This window comes from Piliocolobus tephrosceles, chromosome 14 (assembly GCF_002776525.5).
Source record: "Piliocolobus tephrosceles isolate RC106 chromosome 14, ASM277652v3, whole genome shotgun sequence".
NCBI lineage: Eukaryota > Metazoa > Chordata > Mammalia > Primates > Cercopithecidae > Piliocolobus > Piliocolobus tephrosceles.
Genome location: NC_045447.1, coordinates 86,972,990 through 86,988,187, shown reverse-complemented (window position 1 = coordinate 86,988,187; position 15,198 = coordinate 86,972,990). Strand labels below are relative to the sequence as shown.

At 40.4% G+C, this 15,198-nt stretch overlaps 1 protein-coding gene across 1 annotated transcript in view; it reads left to right on the top strand.

Moving 5' to 3' along the window:
• Window positions 1-15,198, top strand: part of ALDH1A1 (aldehyde dehydrogenase 1 family member A1) — a 60,166-nt gene that overhangs the window by 5,504 nt on the left and 39,464 nt on the right. The window contains exon 2 of the mRNA XM_023213291.2: window positions 7,732-7,836. Within this exon, the coding sequence (XP_023069059.1) occupies window positions 7,732-7,836 (105 nt within the window). The remainder of the gene's footprint in view (window positions 1-7,731; window positions 7,837-15,198) is intronic.

The window sequence follows — 15,198 nt, the reverse complement described above, 5'->3', positions numbered from 1 at the left end:
ATCAAGAAAAAAATCTGAAGTCAATAACACATATCCTAAGAGAAGAGGGTATTATCCCCCTTTCCCAATTAGCTCTAACAGCTGTTTTCACACCTATCACTGCATTTTTATCATTCATTCCTTACTCTGATTGAAAGAATAGATCTGGGCTGAAGTCTGAGATTCTGTATTCTTAACAGTCTTTCAGTTTTTGCTGATGCTACCAAAATGTCTGTTGACCAGTAGCAAGGGTCTAAAAGTTTTAAGTGAGTGAGCCTTAACTTCAATGCAGCAATGACCTTCCAGTTACTTCAGGATAGAGCTTTCAGTTCCTTCCAGAAACTCACACTCAGCCACATCAGAAACCTTCCTTTCAGAAAGTGCCAGAGCTAAGCAGAAACAGGATCATGGCCACAAACCACTGACAGAACCAATCATTGATTTTAATGGTGGTAGATCATCATTTACTAATATTTAGAATGCAGTATCTTAGCTCATCTCTGAGGACTGCTGTCTTGGCAGGTTGTTCTGTTTTCTGGCACCTGCCTGACTGTAAGAAAACGGAATTAACAATTCTAAAGTAAAGAACACATGTCCTAAAAGAGAGTATTGTCCCCATTTCATAAAGACTCTCAGTACAACTCTTTATTTAACTTTTTAACTAGGACTTTAACCTATTGAATTTGTCACTACATACTTGCCAGAATTAGGGAAACACTCTGAGAGAATATGAAAAATAACTCATTTGAAGACTAACCCAAAGTAAAGGTAATGACTCTGAAATGGCATGGATAATCTATAGGACGATACGTTGCAAATCAGCATAAAATAAATCTCAGAAATACAGACATCAAGTGGAGATATCTGAAAATAGCAATTATCTGGCTTGGGATGGTGGTGGTTGGGGTGCATTTGGTTTGATTTATCATGATACTGTTATAACTATAGCCAAGGGATACATTATATGTTTACCAAGTGTAAGTGACAACATAGAACCATGTTCAAAAGAATTTGAGCAAGGATTCCTTCACAAACCCTTACTTAAAATCTAATAAATCAGAAAAGTAAATTTCTGTAATACTGGTTTTCCTGACGCTGACATGTTTTGGGTGAGTGTGTGTGTATAGATGTATATAGCAAAGGTTTCCACAAATGTAGAAGTATTGCTTGAGAAGGATGTGAAGTGTTGTTGCTAATATTTGGTTTTATGATATTATCTCTACCTGATTCACTGTAATGTTTGAATTGCTAATGGAAATTTGTTCACTGATGAGTTTGTGCAAATCTCACATCTCTGAAAACTTTGCCTGAACCCTTCCCTCCCCCAACCCAGGTCCCATTTCCACTCACTATTTCCACTGCTCCATCAATACTTTTTTAGATGTCAAAGGAACACAAATAACTACTGAACTATGCTTTATATTTGGCATTCTTTTAGAAGGAAGAGGGCTTACACGCAAGCAATTGTGTTACTGGATCTTGATACTGCTAAAAATGGGCAGAACTTTCTGTCACTTCTACATCTTAACTCTTTGATAGAGAAAGTATATGATGTACAGAAGTTGCTGACAAGTATTGTCATCTGTAGAACACAGTGATGATGTCGCTCAAAACAAATGCCATGGCATCTTTTCTCTTGCCCTGACACAATTGAAAAGGCTGAAGGGGTTTTGCAAACAACGAGAAGAAAGAGTATATACTCATGTTACCAAAGTCAGACTATAATTTAAAACAAATGAAAGGAAAATTTTATTTCTCCTATTTTTTTGTTTTGGTCATTCTCTCATTTTGTTTTCATTCCTTTGACGGCAGTTAAAAATTTTACTCTCCTTTGTTATTTCCTCCTTAATTTCCTTTTACGTTCTCTAACTTTGAGTCTCAGTGTTTTGCTTTCCTGCCTCGGGGTTAGGGTGCAAAGCAGTTGCCAGAGATCCAGCTTTGATTCTTTTAAATGTTTAACACTCCACCTGGCTTTTGTTCAGTCTCTCCTCCTCATTATTCATCCCTGATCTCATTCTCCCTGACTGCCAGCAGTCTTTAGTACTTTGGTAGGTTCCTAAGCTGAGAAAAGGTTGACACATTTACAGCACACACCACTCTCCACAGGTTCACACCACCACCCGTGCACCCTATGCTGTGACTCAGCTCTCAGGTTTGAAAATTCATATGGATGACATTAAATGGGGACTATCATCACCCTCCCTTTCCTTTGGAAAATCTTAAAATAATTTCTTTGTGCATCGAAAATGTGATCTGTTAAAATCTCTCTCCCACCAAGAAAGTATTGGCCTCCCTTACAGAGTCTGGAGCTGCTGGCCCAGTTGCTGCCCTGCCAAGATAATATTAATTTAAGGTACTCTGAGTATCTTTTGCAAGGAGTCAGGGGCCCTCCACTTTAGCCCACAGGCTCCAAAATCTCACATCAGCAGATAAGGCAAACAGGGCTTTATTTTGCCCACCAGTCAAATCTAACTTTGTCCAAGCCAGAAATATTTTGAGAAAAATGCTTATTTATTTAGAGCTGTAGCTTTATACAGGATACATTAAGACATAATAACTTTTACTCTGGAAAGGCATTTTTTTTTCACAATTATGACTAATTCTTGGACACCAATTGAATCCAGGAAATGGCTACTTGTTTATCAAAGGTAAAATGATGCATTTCTTAAAATGTGGCATATCTAAAATCTAAAGTGTAAAAATCAATGTCTGAGTTGCCTCAACATTTTATTGATTGCTTCCCCATATAGAAAGTACTTGAAGTCCAAGAGTATGCATAGGCATTTATAATTTCCAGTCAATATTGCAAACTGAAAGTTGATGTCTACTTTACATATATATTATTTAAAAGTAACCTAAGTCCAAAATTCATAATTGGAATTGAGTTAATAAATAATGGTTACATGGAACCCAAGAATATTTTACTTTTATAGTATCATCTCTTTTCCTCTAAGCTGGCTAAAGGCAAACAACCAATGGAAAATAAGATTGTCACCATTATAGAACATTTCAACAAGTCTAATGTAAATTTTATAGTAAATATAACAAACATTCATTAGCCTAGACTTCTCCATATAACCATTAAATATAACTATAGGAACAGGTATTATACAAAAACATTTGGTCACACAGTTAGCTGGAAGGCAAATGCCAAATGTAAAACTCCTATAATTAAAACAGAAAAAAAAAAAAGGTATTTGAGGTAGGTCCTACGAATAAATTATCTGTAGCTAAGGGGAAGAAAAAGGCTGGGCAATAGCTGGCCTTCTAACAATCTAGGTCATCACATTACCTATGCCAAGTTCCCTTTTCATGCTGAAACGCCTGTTTGTGGGAGAATGGCATACTTCATAATTTGTAGATTGCACTGTTACATCACTCTCCTTCAAAACCTTGTGACCTTATGATAGGATTATGAAATTACTATCAAAGCTAATTCCTGGGACTCTGGTTGGTCTACTTCAAATCCATTTGGGGTGCTTTACAATCAGTATTCCTAAACACCCATTTGATCTGGTCTCTCTCCCTTTTTATACCCAGAATAGAGCCTAAACTTCTTTCTCTGGAGATCAGGATCTACCACAAATTGACTTTATTTTCAATGTCAGGCCTTGTCTGTGACTTGTGTCCACAGCAACTCCATTCTTTTGGGAGCTGCTCTGTTTACTGTGTTACAAACCTCCAAAGATTTGTCCCTCTCTTTACTCTTTTTTTTTTTTTTTTTCTTCTTTCCACCAATCCAGTCCCATCCTTCAAAGAAGCATTCTTCCAGCCTATGCCCCTCTACACCATTTATTGACAACACCACTGCTTTGGCCATTTCGCTCCACAGCCTTTAATTCTGTACTGGCTGCTGTTGATATGAACACATTCTCCTCTTACATTATAAGCCCCTGAGAACAGAGGCCATGGCTAATTCATCTCTCATTTTTCCACAATAACTGCCAGACTATGTCTCAAGTTTTGCTCATTATTGGACAAACACTTTTCTGATAAAACAAAAGTTACTAATCATGATTATATAAATGTCAGCACAAGTTCATACACAAGTTGAGCTCACGGTGTCCTCCTGTCTTAAAGGTTAAAAGTGAATAATGCAAGACAGTGCTGGTAATTTGGGGTCCTCTACAGCTGATCTCTTCAGTTGCCTGCGGGCTGCCAGATAAACGTGTGTTATTACTTCAGGTTAATGCTCATTTACAAAACATTCACTGGCTTTAATCTGAAGTGGCAGTTTTATGTACAGCTTAGATGTAAATTTTGATCATGGAACTAGATGGTACATACCTATTGTAATAATTCTTTTACCAAAAAGTATGTAAAGTGAGTAAAATAAGCTACAATACATTGAAAGCATATTACTGAGAACTTGAAACCACAGATTATCACAGAGCTAAGGATAAGAGGACTCGGGCGAGAACTAGAAAGTCCGACCACAGGCCTAGCAAAATGTAATTGATTCTGTATGCTGTTTTATTTCATTTTTAATTAAATTAAATTGTAGAAGTATGAAATTCTGGATCTCTGCCAGAATGAGATCTGTGTTCCCTTAGTTTAGAGGTACAAAATCTAAGGCGGTAATACAATCTTTAGGCAGAGAGAAGGCAGAATTCACAAGTGAATAAATCTGATGCAGGTTTTGAAAGACTGATTTAAAAGTCTACGGCAGGTATTGCAATATCTTTAGTTTTTTGTTTGGAATTTCATGGGCTGATATGTAGATATCTGACATTAACACAAAGCAGAACATAAATAATTTATCAGTAGGATACTAATATGTTATATTGGAAAGAAGAAAAAGGAGGTTAAATTCAATTGGAGCAACTAGTGAAATCTTCATGAGATGACATAGTAAGCTAGATTTTGAAGTAAAAATAGAAGAAAACAGTGCAACTCTAGTCTATAGAACAGTGTGTTTTTTGCAGTATGCTGCAAAAAAATGGCATGGAGTTTGAGGCAGTAGAATGAGGTTGGAACAAAGGGGTAAACTGAGGGAATGGTAGAGCAAAAGACTGGAAAAGCACGTTGGGACAAGATAGTTAACCACCTCCAGTGCCATGTTAAGCAGTCTGACAATAGAGGGTCACTAAAGTATTCTGAGGAGGACTGTAGACCGAATCTGAGGAAGATTATGATGACAAGGCGAAATTAAAATTTAATTAGGCAGAGGTAGGGGGCAAAGAGAATAGGAAAAGCTTTTTTTTATAATTGTATAGAACAAAGTGATACAAAAGAGTACCTAGGGATTATTTGTGTCATTAACAGAAGATGGAAAGTGTGTGTGAGAGAGGGCTGGGAGACAGTGTGCATGAGCAAGCTTTAGAACTTTGGGGTGAGAGCAGCATAAAGCTAGAGATGACAGTGAGCTGAGTTTGGGACAAGTTGATTAAGTTCTTTCCCAGCCATCTCTTGGGAAGAAAAATACTAAGACTAAGCTGTAAGGGCATAAATGGAAACACTCTAAGAATAATTATGGGATTCTGTAAAATGTGTTTCTGATAGCTAGAGCGTTGTTGATTCACTCTAAGAGACACTGGGCAAATCAGAGCTTTCATCTGAATTTATGTTTCCTCAAGTTGATCTAAGAGCCTAGTGTTTTTTACCAAAAAAGAATATGATGAATTTTATGGTCTTCATCTGTATTCAATTAATCTTGTTTCTGTAATGTGATAGCGTTTCTTGATACTTCTTCCATCTTTCTCATACCCCCGTATATGTATTTTTGCACATCTAGTCTCTTCATCTGAACAGCTTTGGGACCCTTTTCCCTTTATTTAGGCATGCCCATGTGTTTTACCATCAATTTCAGGCTAGCACTACAATTCCTTTGGATGCTTCTACTATACAGGATAATTTTCTTGTATGGAAATAATGCTGTTTTCTTGTATGGAAAATTATATTGACATGAATGGGCAAACGAGACGACTCGTCCTCTTCCCCATTTTGTAGGAAATCACAAGTGTCATAGAGTATTCATTTGCAGAATATTATAGATCTTATCCATGAGTAGCCAATGGATTATAGATCTTTGATTCAGTTAAGTTATTCAAGAATTTTTTACTGAGGCTAAAATTGCTTGAGGGCTGAGATTGTGTTGGACACTGAAGATAAACCAGAAAAATGTACACAGTCCTTGATAGAAGGCAGACACTTAAAAGTGACTATTTAAAAACTGATAAATTGTCCAATGGAAGTATAGAGGAGACCAGGGAAGTATATTTTGTCTAAATAATAAATCACAGAATATAGAATGAATTATATTCAGGCATTTAGGGATACATAGTAATATACATTTTATTATTCTGATAGAATTTTAAGCTATGCTATTGATCTCTGAGGAATTTTTAATAAAGAAGTAATTTGCGTTTAGCATAGTAACTAATTTAAACCTTGGAGGAGTGTTTCATTACATTCTCCCTTTGGGTTGAACTATTAATAACTTATCTTTAAATATCAAGTAAGAAGGGATGTCTGAATTAGGATATATGTTATAATCCAGCACATATGTCACCTTCCTTTACTCCCTGTGTTAGCTACCTCTGATTCAAAATCAAATAAACTAGTCCATCTTGTCATAAGTCTAACAAAAAGTTATATACTATCCAAGACTGTATTTATGATTGTTATCATACTTCAAATAATAAGAAATGTCAAAGCTGGCTCCTCAAGAAAAGGCAAATTCAGTGACATGAAAGTTGAAACTGAGATGTTTTAAATGACATACTGATGCTTTTTTGTTTTTTTTTTTTTTGAAATGGAGTCTTGCTCTGTCGCCTGGGCTGGAGTGCAGTGGCCAGATCTCAGCTCACTGCAAGCTCCGCCTTCTGGATTTACGCCATTCTCCTGCCTCAGCCTCCAGAGTAGCTGGGACTACAGGCGCCCGCCACCTCGCCTGGCTAGTTTTTTGTATTTTTAGTAGAGACGGGGTTTCACTGTGTTAGCCAGGATGGTCTTGATCTCCTGACCCCGTGATCCGCCCGTCTCGGCCTCCCAAAGTGCTGGGATTACAGGCTTGAGCCACCGCGCCCGGCTACATACTGATGCTTTTAAGTATTTCTATTTTATAGTACACACAGACAGAATTCCATATTTTTTAATGCTTACTGTTTCGTTAGTTGCATGTCTCTTTCTCATAGTTATCATTAAGAAATCTTGTTCCTGATTTTGTCCGAAGACAATGAAATTACCAGGTAATCTTTCGAAAAGGAGAATAAAACCATATGCTTTTAAAAAGCCAATGAAACAATGTGACTAGCTAATTTTCTCTAAGTGAACCTCTTTTAAAAATCCTTTACTTTAGCAAAATTTTTTTTTAGCTTTAAAACATTAAAAGATTAGAAAATAGTCTCTTTTGATTCCAAATCACAAGTAGCCCAAAATGAGGATGTTCAGAATTTAAAGTGGAAAATAGAAGCAATCATTAATAAAGACCAAGCCCACAAAAGCCTTTGCTTTTGCCTCAAATTCATGGCCATTTCAGGTAAAAGCATAATTTTCTAGATTGTTTTCTCCACTATGTATTTTCTAGTGTTGAAATGACTGCATACCTTAAACTTAAAAGCATTATGTACTTCATTTTAGTACATGGGTATGCATGTGAACACAAAATGTCTTAAACAGCCAGAAAGTTTTGCGGGATGAAGAGATGCACATCATTTACGCATTGTGAAATGCTTTAGTTTAACTTTATGAAAATTTCCAAAATTTGCTGCATATTTATGTGCCTTTTATGTATTTTCTCTTCATCTACAGATCTTCATAAACAATGAATGGCATGATTCAGTGAGTGGCAAGAAATTTCCTGTCTTTAATCCTGCAACTGAGGAGGAGCTCTGCCAGGTAGAAGAAGGAGATAAGGTGAGTTTCTGAACACTAGTTTCATTTTATGCCAGGTTTCTTGTTTTTTTGCCATTCTGAGCTCCTGAACCCCATTGCAAGTTCCAAAAGACATGCCACGAAAATATAGTTTCTGGGGCAGCTTAGGAAAATTGTCTAAGTTGTCTCTGTTACAAAAAAAAAAAAGAATGCTCTGTAGTTATGTAATAATGATAAACCTGTGCTTCTGGGTGTCATGGTGATTTTTTTCACATCATTTTCCTTTATTTTCAATTGAAATAGTATATAGATTTATTTTACAGACTATATAAAAAGGGATTGATCATATGTTATAAAGGGGAGAAATCCTCGGCTGGGCGCTGTGGCTCACATCTGTAATTCCAGCACTTTGTGAGGCGAAGGCAGTTGGATCACTTGAGGTCAGGAGTTCGAGACCAGCCTGGCCAACATGGGGAAACATCATCTCTACTAAAAATACAAAAATTAGCCAGGCATGGTGGCACATGCCTCTAATCCCAGCTACTCAGGAGGCCGAGGCAGGAGAATCACTTTAGCCCATGAGGTGGAGGTTGCAGTAAGCCGAGATCATACTACTGCACTGCAGCCTAAAAAAAAGAAAAGGAAAAATGAGAGAAATCCTTTATTCATGTGAAATTGTTCTTTTTATGTTGCTAGAGAAAACTAAAAGTTATTATAGAACTTTTAAAACAATATATTACCAGGTTATTTTATTAAAAATCACTGCATTAATATTATTCAACACCTTTAAAAATTAAATTGTAGAATAACTTAAATTGACTAACAAATGAAAAGTGTTGTTATTTTCCAGCTAATAATGGAAACAACAACAAAAACCAATTTTTATGTAGTGAAAATTGTTCTCAAATTCTAAACGCTGTCTTCATTTAAAACTTAAAGCAACCCTATAGGGGAGGTACTATTTTGAGTCATTTTTACAAACAATGATGAAATGGCAGAGTAGAAAGGCTGAGTAATTTACTCAAGGTGACATCACTAATAAATAATGACATCACTATTAAAATGCTGTTCCTCTGACACTATAACCTGTGCCTAGCAGGGCTACTACTTCACCTTGTGATTATTATGCAAGTAAGAGACGGTTGGCCGGGTTCAGTGGCTCAAGCTTGTAATCCCAGGACTTTGGGAGGCTGAGGTGGGCAGATCACCTGAGGTCAGGAGTTTGAGACCAGCCTGACCAACATGGTGAAACCCCATCTCTACTAAAAATACAAAATTTAGCTGGGCATGGTGGTGGTGTTACCAGGGGGCCTTGCTCCCAGAGCTCCCAAGATGGTAGTGGGCCGCTTCCAAGATGGCGGTGGGCCGCTTCCAAGATGGCAGCAAGTCTCATGTTCTCTGACCTGGGATTCTTGGCCTCACAGATTCCAAGGAATGGAATCTTGGGCCATGGAGTGAGTGTTATGGCTCTATGAGAAGCCATGAGTCACGGAAGAGAACCATGGAACCCAGTGACTGGTGTTCAGCTCCATCAGGACAAACCCAGGCACTTAGCCATGCAGGAAAAATGGCAAGTGGTTAGTCCGATCAGGAGTGGCAATGGGCACCACGCTGGTTCAGGAGCACAGCGGACACCCTGCTGGATCTGGAGGGATGGAAGTCAGTGGCAGGTGTGCAATAGTGGCAAAAGGCAGTGGTGGACGGCGAGCGAAAGCTCAGCTCGAGCCATAACAAAACATGGACCAGAAGAGTGCAGTTGCAAGATTTAATAGAGTGAAATGGAGTGAAAACAGACCTCCCAAATAAGCGGAGGGGACCCAAAGGAGATTGCCGTTGCCGGCTCAAATGCCTGGGTTTATATCCTGATCCTTGTCCTTCCTGCTGTGCTCTCAGGCAATAGATGATTGGCTATTTCTTTACCTCTTGTGTTTGCCTAATTAGCATTTTAGTGAGCTCTCTGATTGGTCAGCTGTGGATTAAGTTGCAAGTTTGTGTTTAAAGGTGGATGTGGTCACCTTCCCAGCTAGGCTTAGGGATTCTTAGTTGGCCTAGGAAATTCCAGCTAGTCCTGTCTCTCAGTCCCCCTCTCTCAACAGGAAAACCCAAGTGCTGTTGGGGAGGTTGGCCGACAACTGCTCTGACTGCTTCCTGCTGAATTGGGGCATAGTAGGGGTTGTGCAGTTGAAATTTTCTCGGGAGGGGTGCCTTCAATGTCATTAACATTGGAGCATGGGCTAGCAGGCTGGTTTAGGGGTCCGTGGTAGATCTCACTCATGGACTGCATCTGGGGCTCCATTTGAAGAATCATTTGTAGTTTTACAGCTTCGATTCTGGAAGAGACAGACTTAACAAGGAGGTTAAAGATACAGGGATTGAAATGTATGGCCTGCAGTGCAGGGGGTTATTTTTTTGGAATACTTTACAGGCCCCAACTATCTGCTTGATAGTTTTGGAAAGGCCTGGTCCAGTAAATAATAATTTGGCCATCTGATGGGTGCTACCAATGCCTAAGTGAAAGGTTTGGTGAAGGGTTTTAAGTAATTTCCATTGGTTAGCTTCAGGCAAAAGTATTTTCCCTTCTTCAGTGGCTAGCCATCCTGAGGGGAGGAAATTATGTCTTCATGAGGTTCCCTATTCTATTTCTCCTGCTGAGTACTGGGGCTTGGTTTCCTGGAGGGGATTACCTCAGACTAGGGGTCCTTTTATAAGCATTTCTAATGCAGGGTCCTGCTTTGTGGCTCTTTTGGCTTCAATATCCGCTTGGCGGTTCCCTTCTATTTCCCTTTCCTTTCCTTTCTGATGACCCTGGCAGTGTCAGATTGCCACCTCTTTAGGTTTTTGTACAGTCAATAATAATTTCCTAATGGCTTCCTGATGTTTGATAGGTATTCCCTCGGAAGTTAGGAATTCCCTTTCTTTCCATATTGCTGCATGGACATGGAGGGCTAGGTAAGCGTACTTAGAGTCTGTATATATATTTACCTTTTATTCTTCTCCTAATTCTGTGCCCAAGTGAGGGCTATTAGTTCTGCCAGCTGAGCACTAGTTCCTGAAGTGAGGAGATTACTTTCAAGTATTCCATTTTCACTGACCACTACATACCCCGCTTTTCAAAGTCCTTTTTCTACAAAGGAACTTCCATCAGTATACAAGTTGAGGTTGAGATCAGTCAAGGGAACCTCCAAAAAGTCCTCTCGAGCGGCGTAGGTTTGAACAATTACTTGTTGACAGTTATGTTCTATCTTTTCTTCATTGTCTGGAAGAAATGTGGCTGGTTAAGAGTTGCACAAGTGCCCAGTCGCAGCACTGGCCCTTCAAGTAATAGAGCCTGATATTTAAGTAAACAGTTGTCTGACAGCTACAAGTCTCCCTTAGCAGTGAGTATGCCATCCACATCATGAGATGTCCGCACAGTAAGATCTCTTCCCTGTATTATTTTAACAGCTTCAGATACTAAGAGTGCTACTGCTGCCACTACCCATAAACAGTGAGGCCAACCGTTTGCCACTACATCAACTTCCTTACTCAGGTATGCCATGGGCTGCAAGCTCATCCCTTGGACCTGTGTAAGGGCTGCTAGAGCTATTCCTGTTTTCTTTCTGTGACATATAAAGAAAAATCTTGCCCTGCTGGCAAGCTTAACACTAGGGCTTGGGTTAGGGCCTTCTTTAGGGCCTGGAAAGCCACTTCTGCTTCAGGTGTCCATTTTACTAAATGGGTATTGGCTTTCTGAGTTTCCTTAATTAGTGTACATAATGGTCTGGCTATTTCGCCATACCTGGGAATCCATATTCGGCAGAAACCTGTTATGCCAAGGAATCCTCTTAGTTGCTTTAGGGTTTTTGGATGAGGATAAGCCAGTATAGGCTGGATACGTTCCTCACTGAGTGCCCTGGTGCCTTTGGATAATTTTGGCCCTAAGTATTTAACCTGCTGTAAGCGGAGCCCAGCCTTTGGTTTGGAAACCTTGTAGCCACAGGTGGCGAGGAAATTTAAGAGTGCTTGGGTGGCTTGACAGCACAAAGTTTCTGAATGGGTGGCCAAAAGTAAATCATCCACATACCGAAGGACAAGAGTGTCCAGGTGTGAGAACTGGCTCAAGTCTTGGGCTAATGCCTGGCCAAATAGATGGGGGCTATACCTGAACCCTTGGGGGAAAACAGTCCAGGTAAGTTGAGACGTTGGGTTTGAAGGATCTTCAAAGGCAAACAAGAATTGAGAGTCAGAATGTACAGGGATACAGAAAAAGGCATCTGTAAGGTCCAGGACTGTAAACCACTCTGCTTCCTCCAGTATTTGGGAAAGTAGAGTATGAGGGTTAGGTATAGCTGGGTATAGAGGGTCAATGGCCTCACTGATAATCCTGAGATCTTGCACTAATCTCCAGTGTCCGTTGGGTTTCTGTACTCCTAAAATTACAGTATTGCATGGTTTTACTAGGCTTTGGGCTTTTAGGTCCTTAACAATCCTTTGGAGTCCTGGTTGGGCCTCGGGTCTGAAGGGGTACAGCCTTTGGTAGGGAAAGGAGGCGGAATCCTTAAGTTTAACTTGAACAGGACGGACATTTTTTGCTCGTCCATATTGTCCTTCTGTTGCCCAGACTTCAGAATTAATTTCTTCCTCAAGCAGGGGACAACAAATGGATGTTCCTTCTCCTATGTTCAGGTGTATAATTGCTCCTGCTTTTGCTAGAATGTCTCTCCCTAACAAGGGAGTGGGGCTTTCAGGCATAATTAGAAAAGCATGTGAAAAGAGTAAAGTTCCCCAGTCACAACTTAATGGCTGGGAGACGTATCTAGTGACTGGCTGTCCTAACACCCCTCAGATAGTGACAGATCTGGAGGATGGTTGTCTGGGACAGGAGAGTAAGACTGAAAAGGCTGCTCCAGTGTCCAGGAGACAGTTAACCTCCTGGCCCTCCATGGTCAAGCATACCCGGGGCTCTGTGAGGGTGATGGCATGGGCTGGCACTTGCCCCGGACACCCTCACTTCTGCTGCTGGATCATCTGGTTAGTGGCTTCTGACTCAGAGGACCTTCGTCCCATGGGGCAGTGGGCCTTCCAGTGATTCCCTTGACATAAGGGGCATGGACGAGGGGGCAGCTTACTTCTACTTGGACAATCTTTTCTAAAGTATCCTTGTAGACCACACTGGAAGCAAGCCCTATTAGGCTTTCAATTTTGCCCAACTTTTCCCTTTTCCAGAGTCTCTGAAGTCCGCTTACCTGAGGGCCATGACTAAAGCAGTGGCCTTTTTTTAATCCCGTTTGTCCCATTCCGCCTGCTCCTCCTGATCTCTATTATAAAAAACTGAGGTTGCCAAGTTCAATAGGGTTTCTAAATTTTGCTCTGGGCCTAAGGCAGACTTTTGAAGTTTTTTCCTAATGTCTGAGTGATAAACTTATCCTTTAAGAATAGTTGGCCTTCAATAGAGTCAGGTGACAGGGAGGTATGCTTCCTTAGTGCTTCCTTTAGTCTCTCCAGAAAGGCAGTAGGATTTTCTTCCTTTCCCTGTGTTATAGTGGACATCATTGAATAATTCATAGGCTTCTTCCTAGTTTTCCTTAGTCCTTCTAGCACGCAAGTTAGCAAATATCTGCGGCACCAATCTCCATGTTCTGATTCTGTGTCCCAGTGAGGGTCTACACTGGGAACTGCCTGCTGGCCTGTGGGGAATCATTCTCTTTCCTCTGTTGTCATGCTATCATTGACCTGACTCAGACACCAGAGATCACCAAACTCTCGGACTGCAATGATGGCAGCATTTCTCTCATTTGGGGTTAGTGTCTGATTTAGCAGTAACATTACATCTTTCTATGTCAGATCAAAGGATTTTCCTAACCCTTGTAAAACATCAATATAGTCATCAGGGTTAACTGAGAATTTACCTAGGTCTATCTTAATTTGCTTTAAGTCTGAGAGAGAAAACAGTAAATACACTCTGACTGGGCCGAGTTCTCCTCCTCCCACTGCTTGGAGGGGGCATAATCGGGGAATATTGGCACTCTCTGGTTCATTGTTCACCCCTTTGTCTATCTCCTTTTGGACCGAATGGGTTGAAGGGGGCATCCTTATTAGTTGGGGAAGGAGTCAGGGGGACACCGGGGTTGGGAGGTAGACTCTGAGGGCTCCCTGTAGGGCATAAATCACACTTTTTACGTAATTGCAAGTTGTCTCTTAATGAAAAGAAAATTTGTACATATGGCACTTCACTCCATTTGCCTTCTTTTCTACAAAAGAGGTCTAGCTGTAAGATGGTGTTATAATTTATACTTCCCTCAGGAGGCCAGGTTTCTCCCCTTTGAAGAGGATATCGTGGCCAGGCGGTACTGCAGAAGAATATAAGTCATTTCTTAGCGTCTGAGGGTCAAATTGGTTCCAATTCTCCAGAATACATCTTAGGGGCATTTTGCCTTGGGGAGAAAGTTTCCCATCTGAAAAAAGAACATAGGGATGCCAGCACCCCTAGTTATTTGCCAATGAGCATTAGTCCTAGAGCATCCTCTGTTGTCCTAACACTTATTCCCTTCCAGGGTGCGTAACCACCTATGGACTTCTGCTTATCAGATTAGTTATGCTCACCGATGTAGCAGTCCTGCACCTGTTTTCCCACCTCTCTTGACCATAGAAAAAGGGATCTGGGCTGCTGGATTCTAGTGGTCCTTTATCAGCGTGCCCAACATTGCCTTTGCACTCAGGGGTGAGTTCCTTTCCAGGGTGCATAACCACCCATGGGCCTCTGCTTATCAGATTAGTTACGCTCACCAATGTAGCAGTCCTGCACCTGTTTTCCCGCCTTTCTTGACCACAAAGAAAGAGGTCTGGGCTGCTGGATTCTAGTCGTCCTTTACCATCATGCCCAATATTGCCTGTGCACTCAGGGGTGAGCCCTAGAGCTGGACTGGGTTCCTGAGCATTTCATAACAACCCAGCTACCCCATCAAGATGCATTCCTATAAATAACAGTTCTTTTGCAAATTCATTTCAGAGAGTGTGTAGCTAACCTTTTGAGTTGGGATTGAGATAGTCTTTTGATTCTGTAAATACTTTAAGGCTTGGCTGAGTGCAAACAGCTCGCATATTTGAGGAGACCAATTATTAGGCAATTTTTTTTTAACACTGCTTCCACAAAAGTCTCCGTATCAATTACTGAATACTCATTGGGTTTTTTTCTCAATCACCTGGGAGGAACCATCTGTCATCCTGTCCTGAAGGGAGTTCCTCTTAGGTCTGATCAGACCTTCGTATGGTAATTAAGATTTAAATCCCCTGTTAGGAAATCTGTTGGGTTAAGGATTTTTTGATAGGAAAAATCCCGGTTGTCCAGTTGTCCGGTTGCCCGTGGCCTCAGTGTTCTCAGGCTATGCCCTTGTTTACACTAACAACAAGGTAATATCAGAGTGT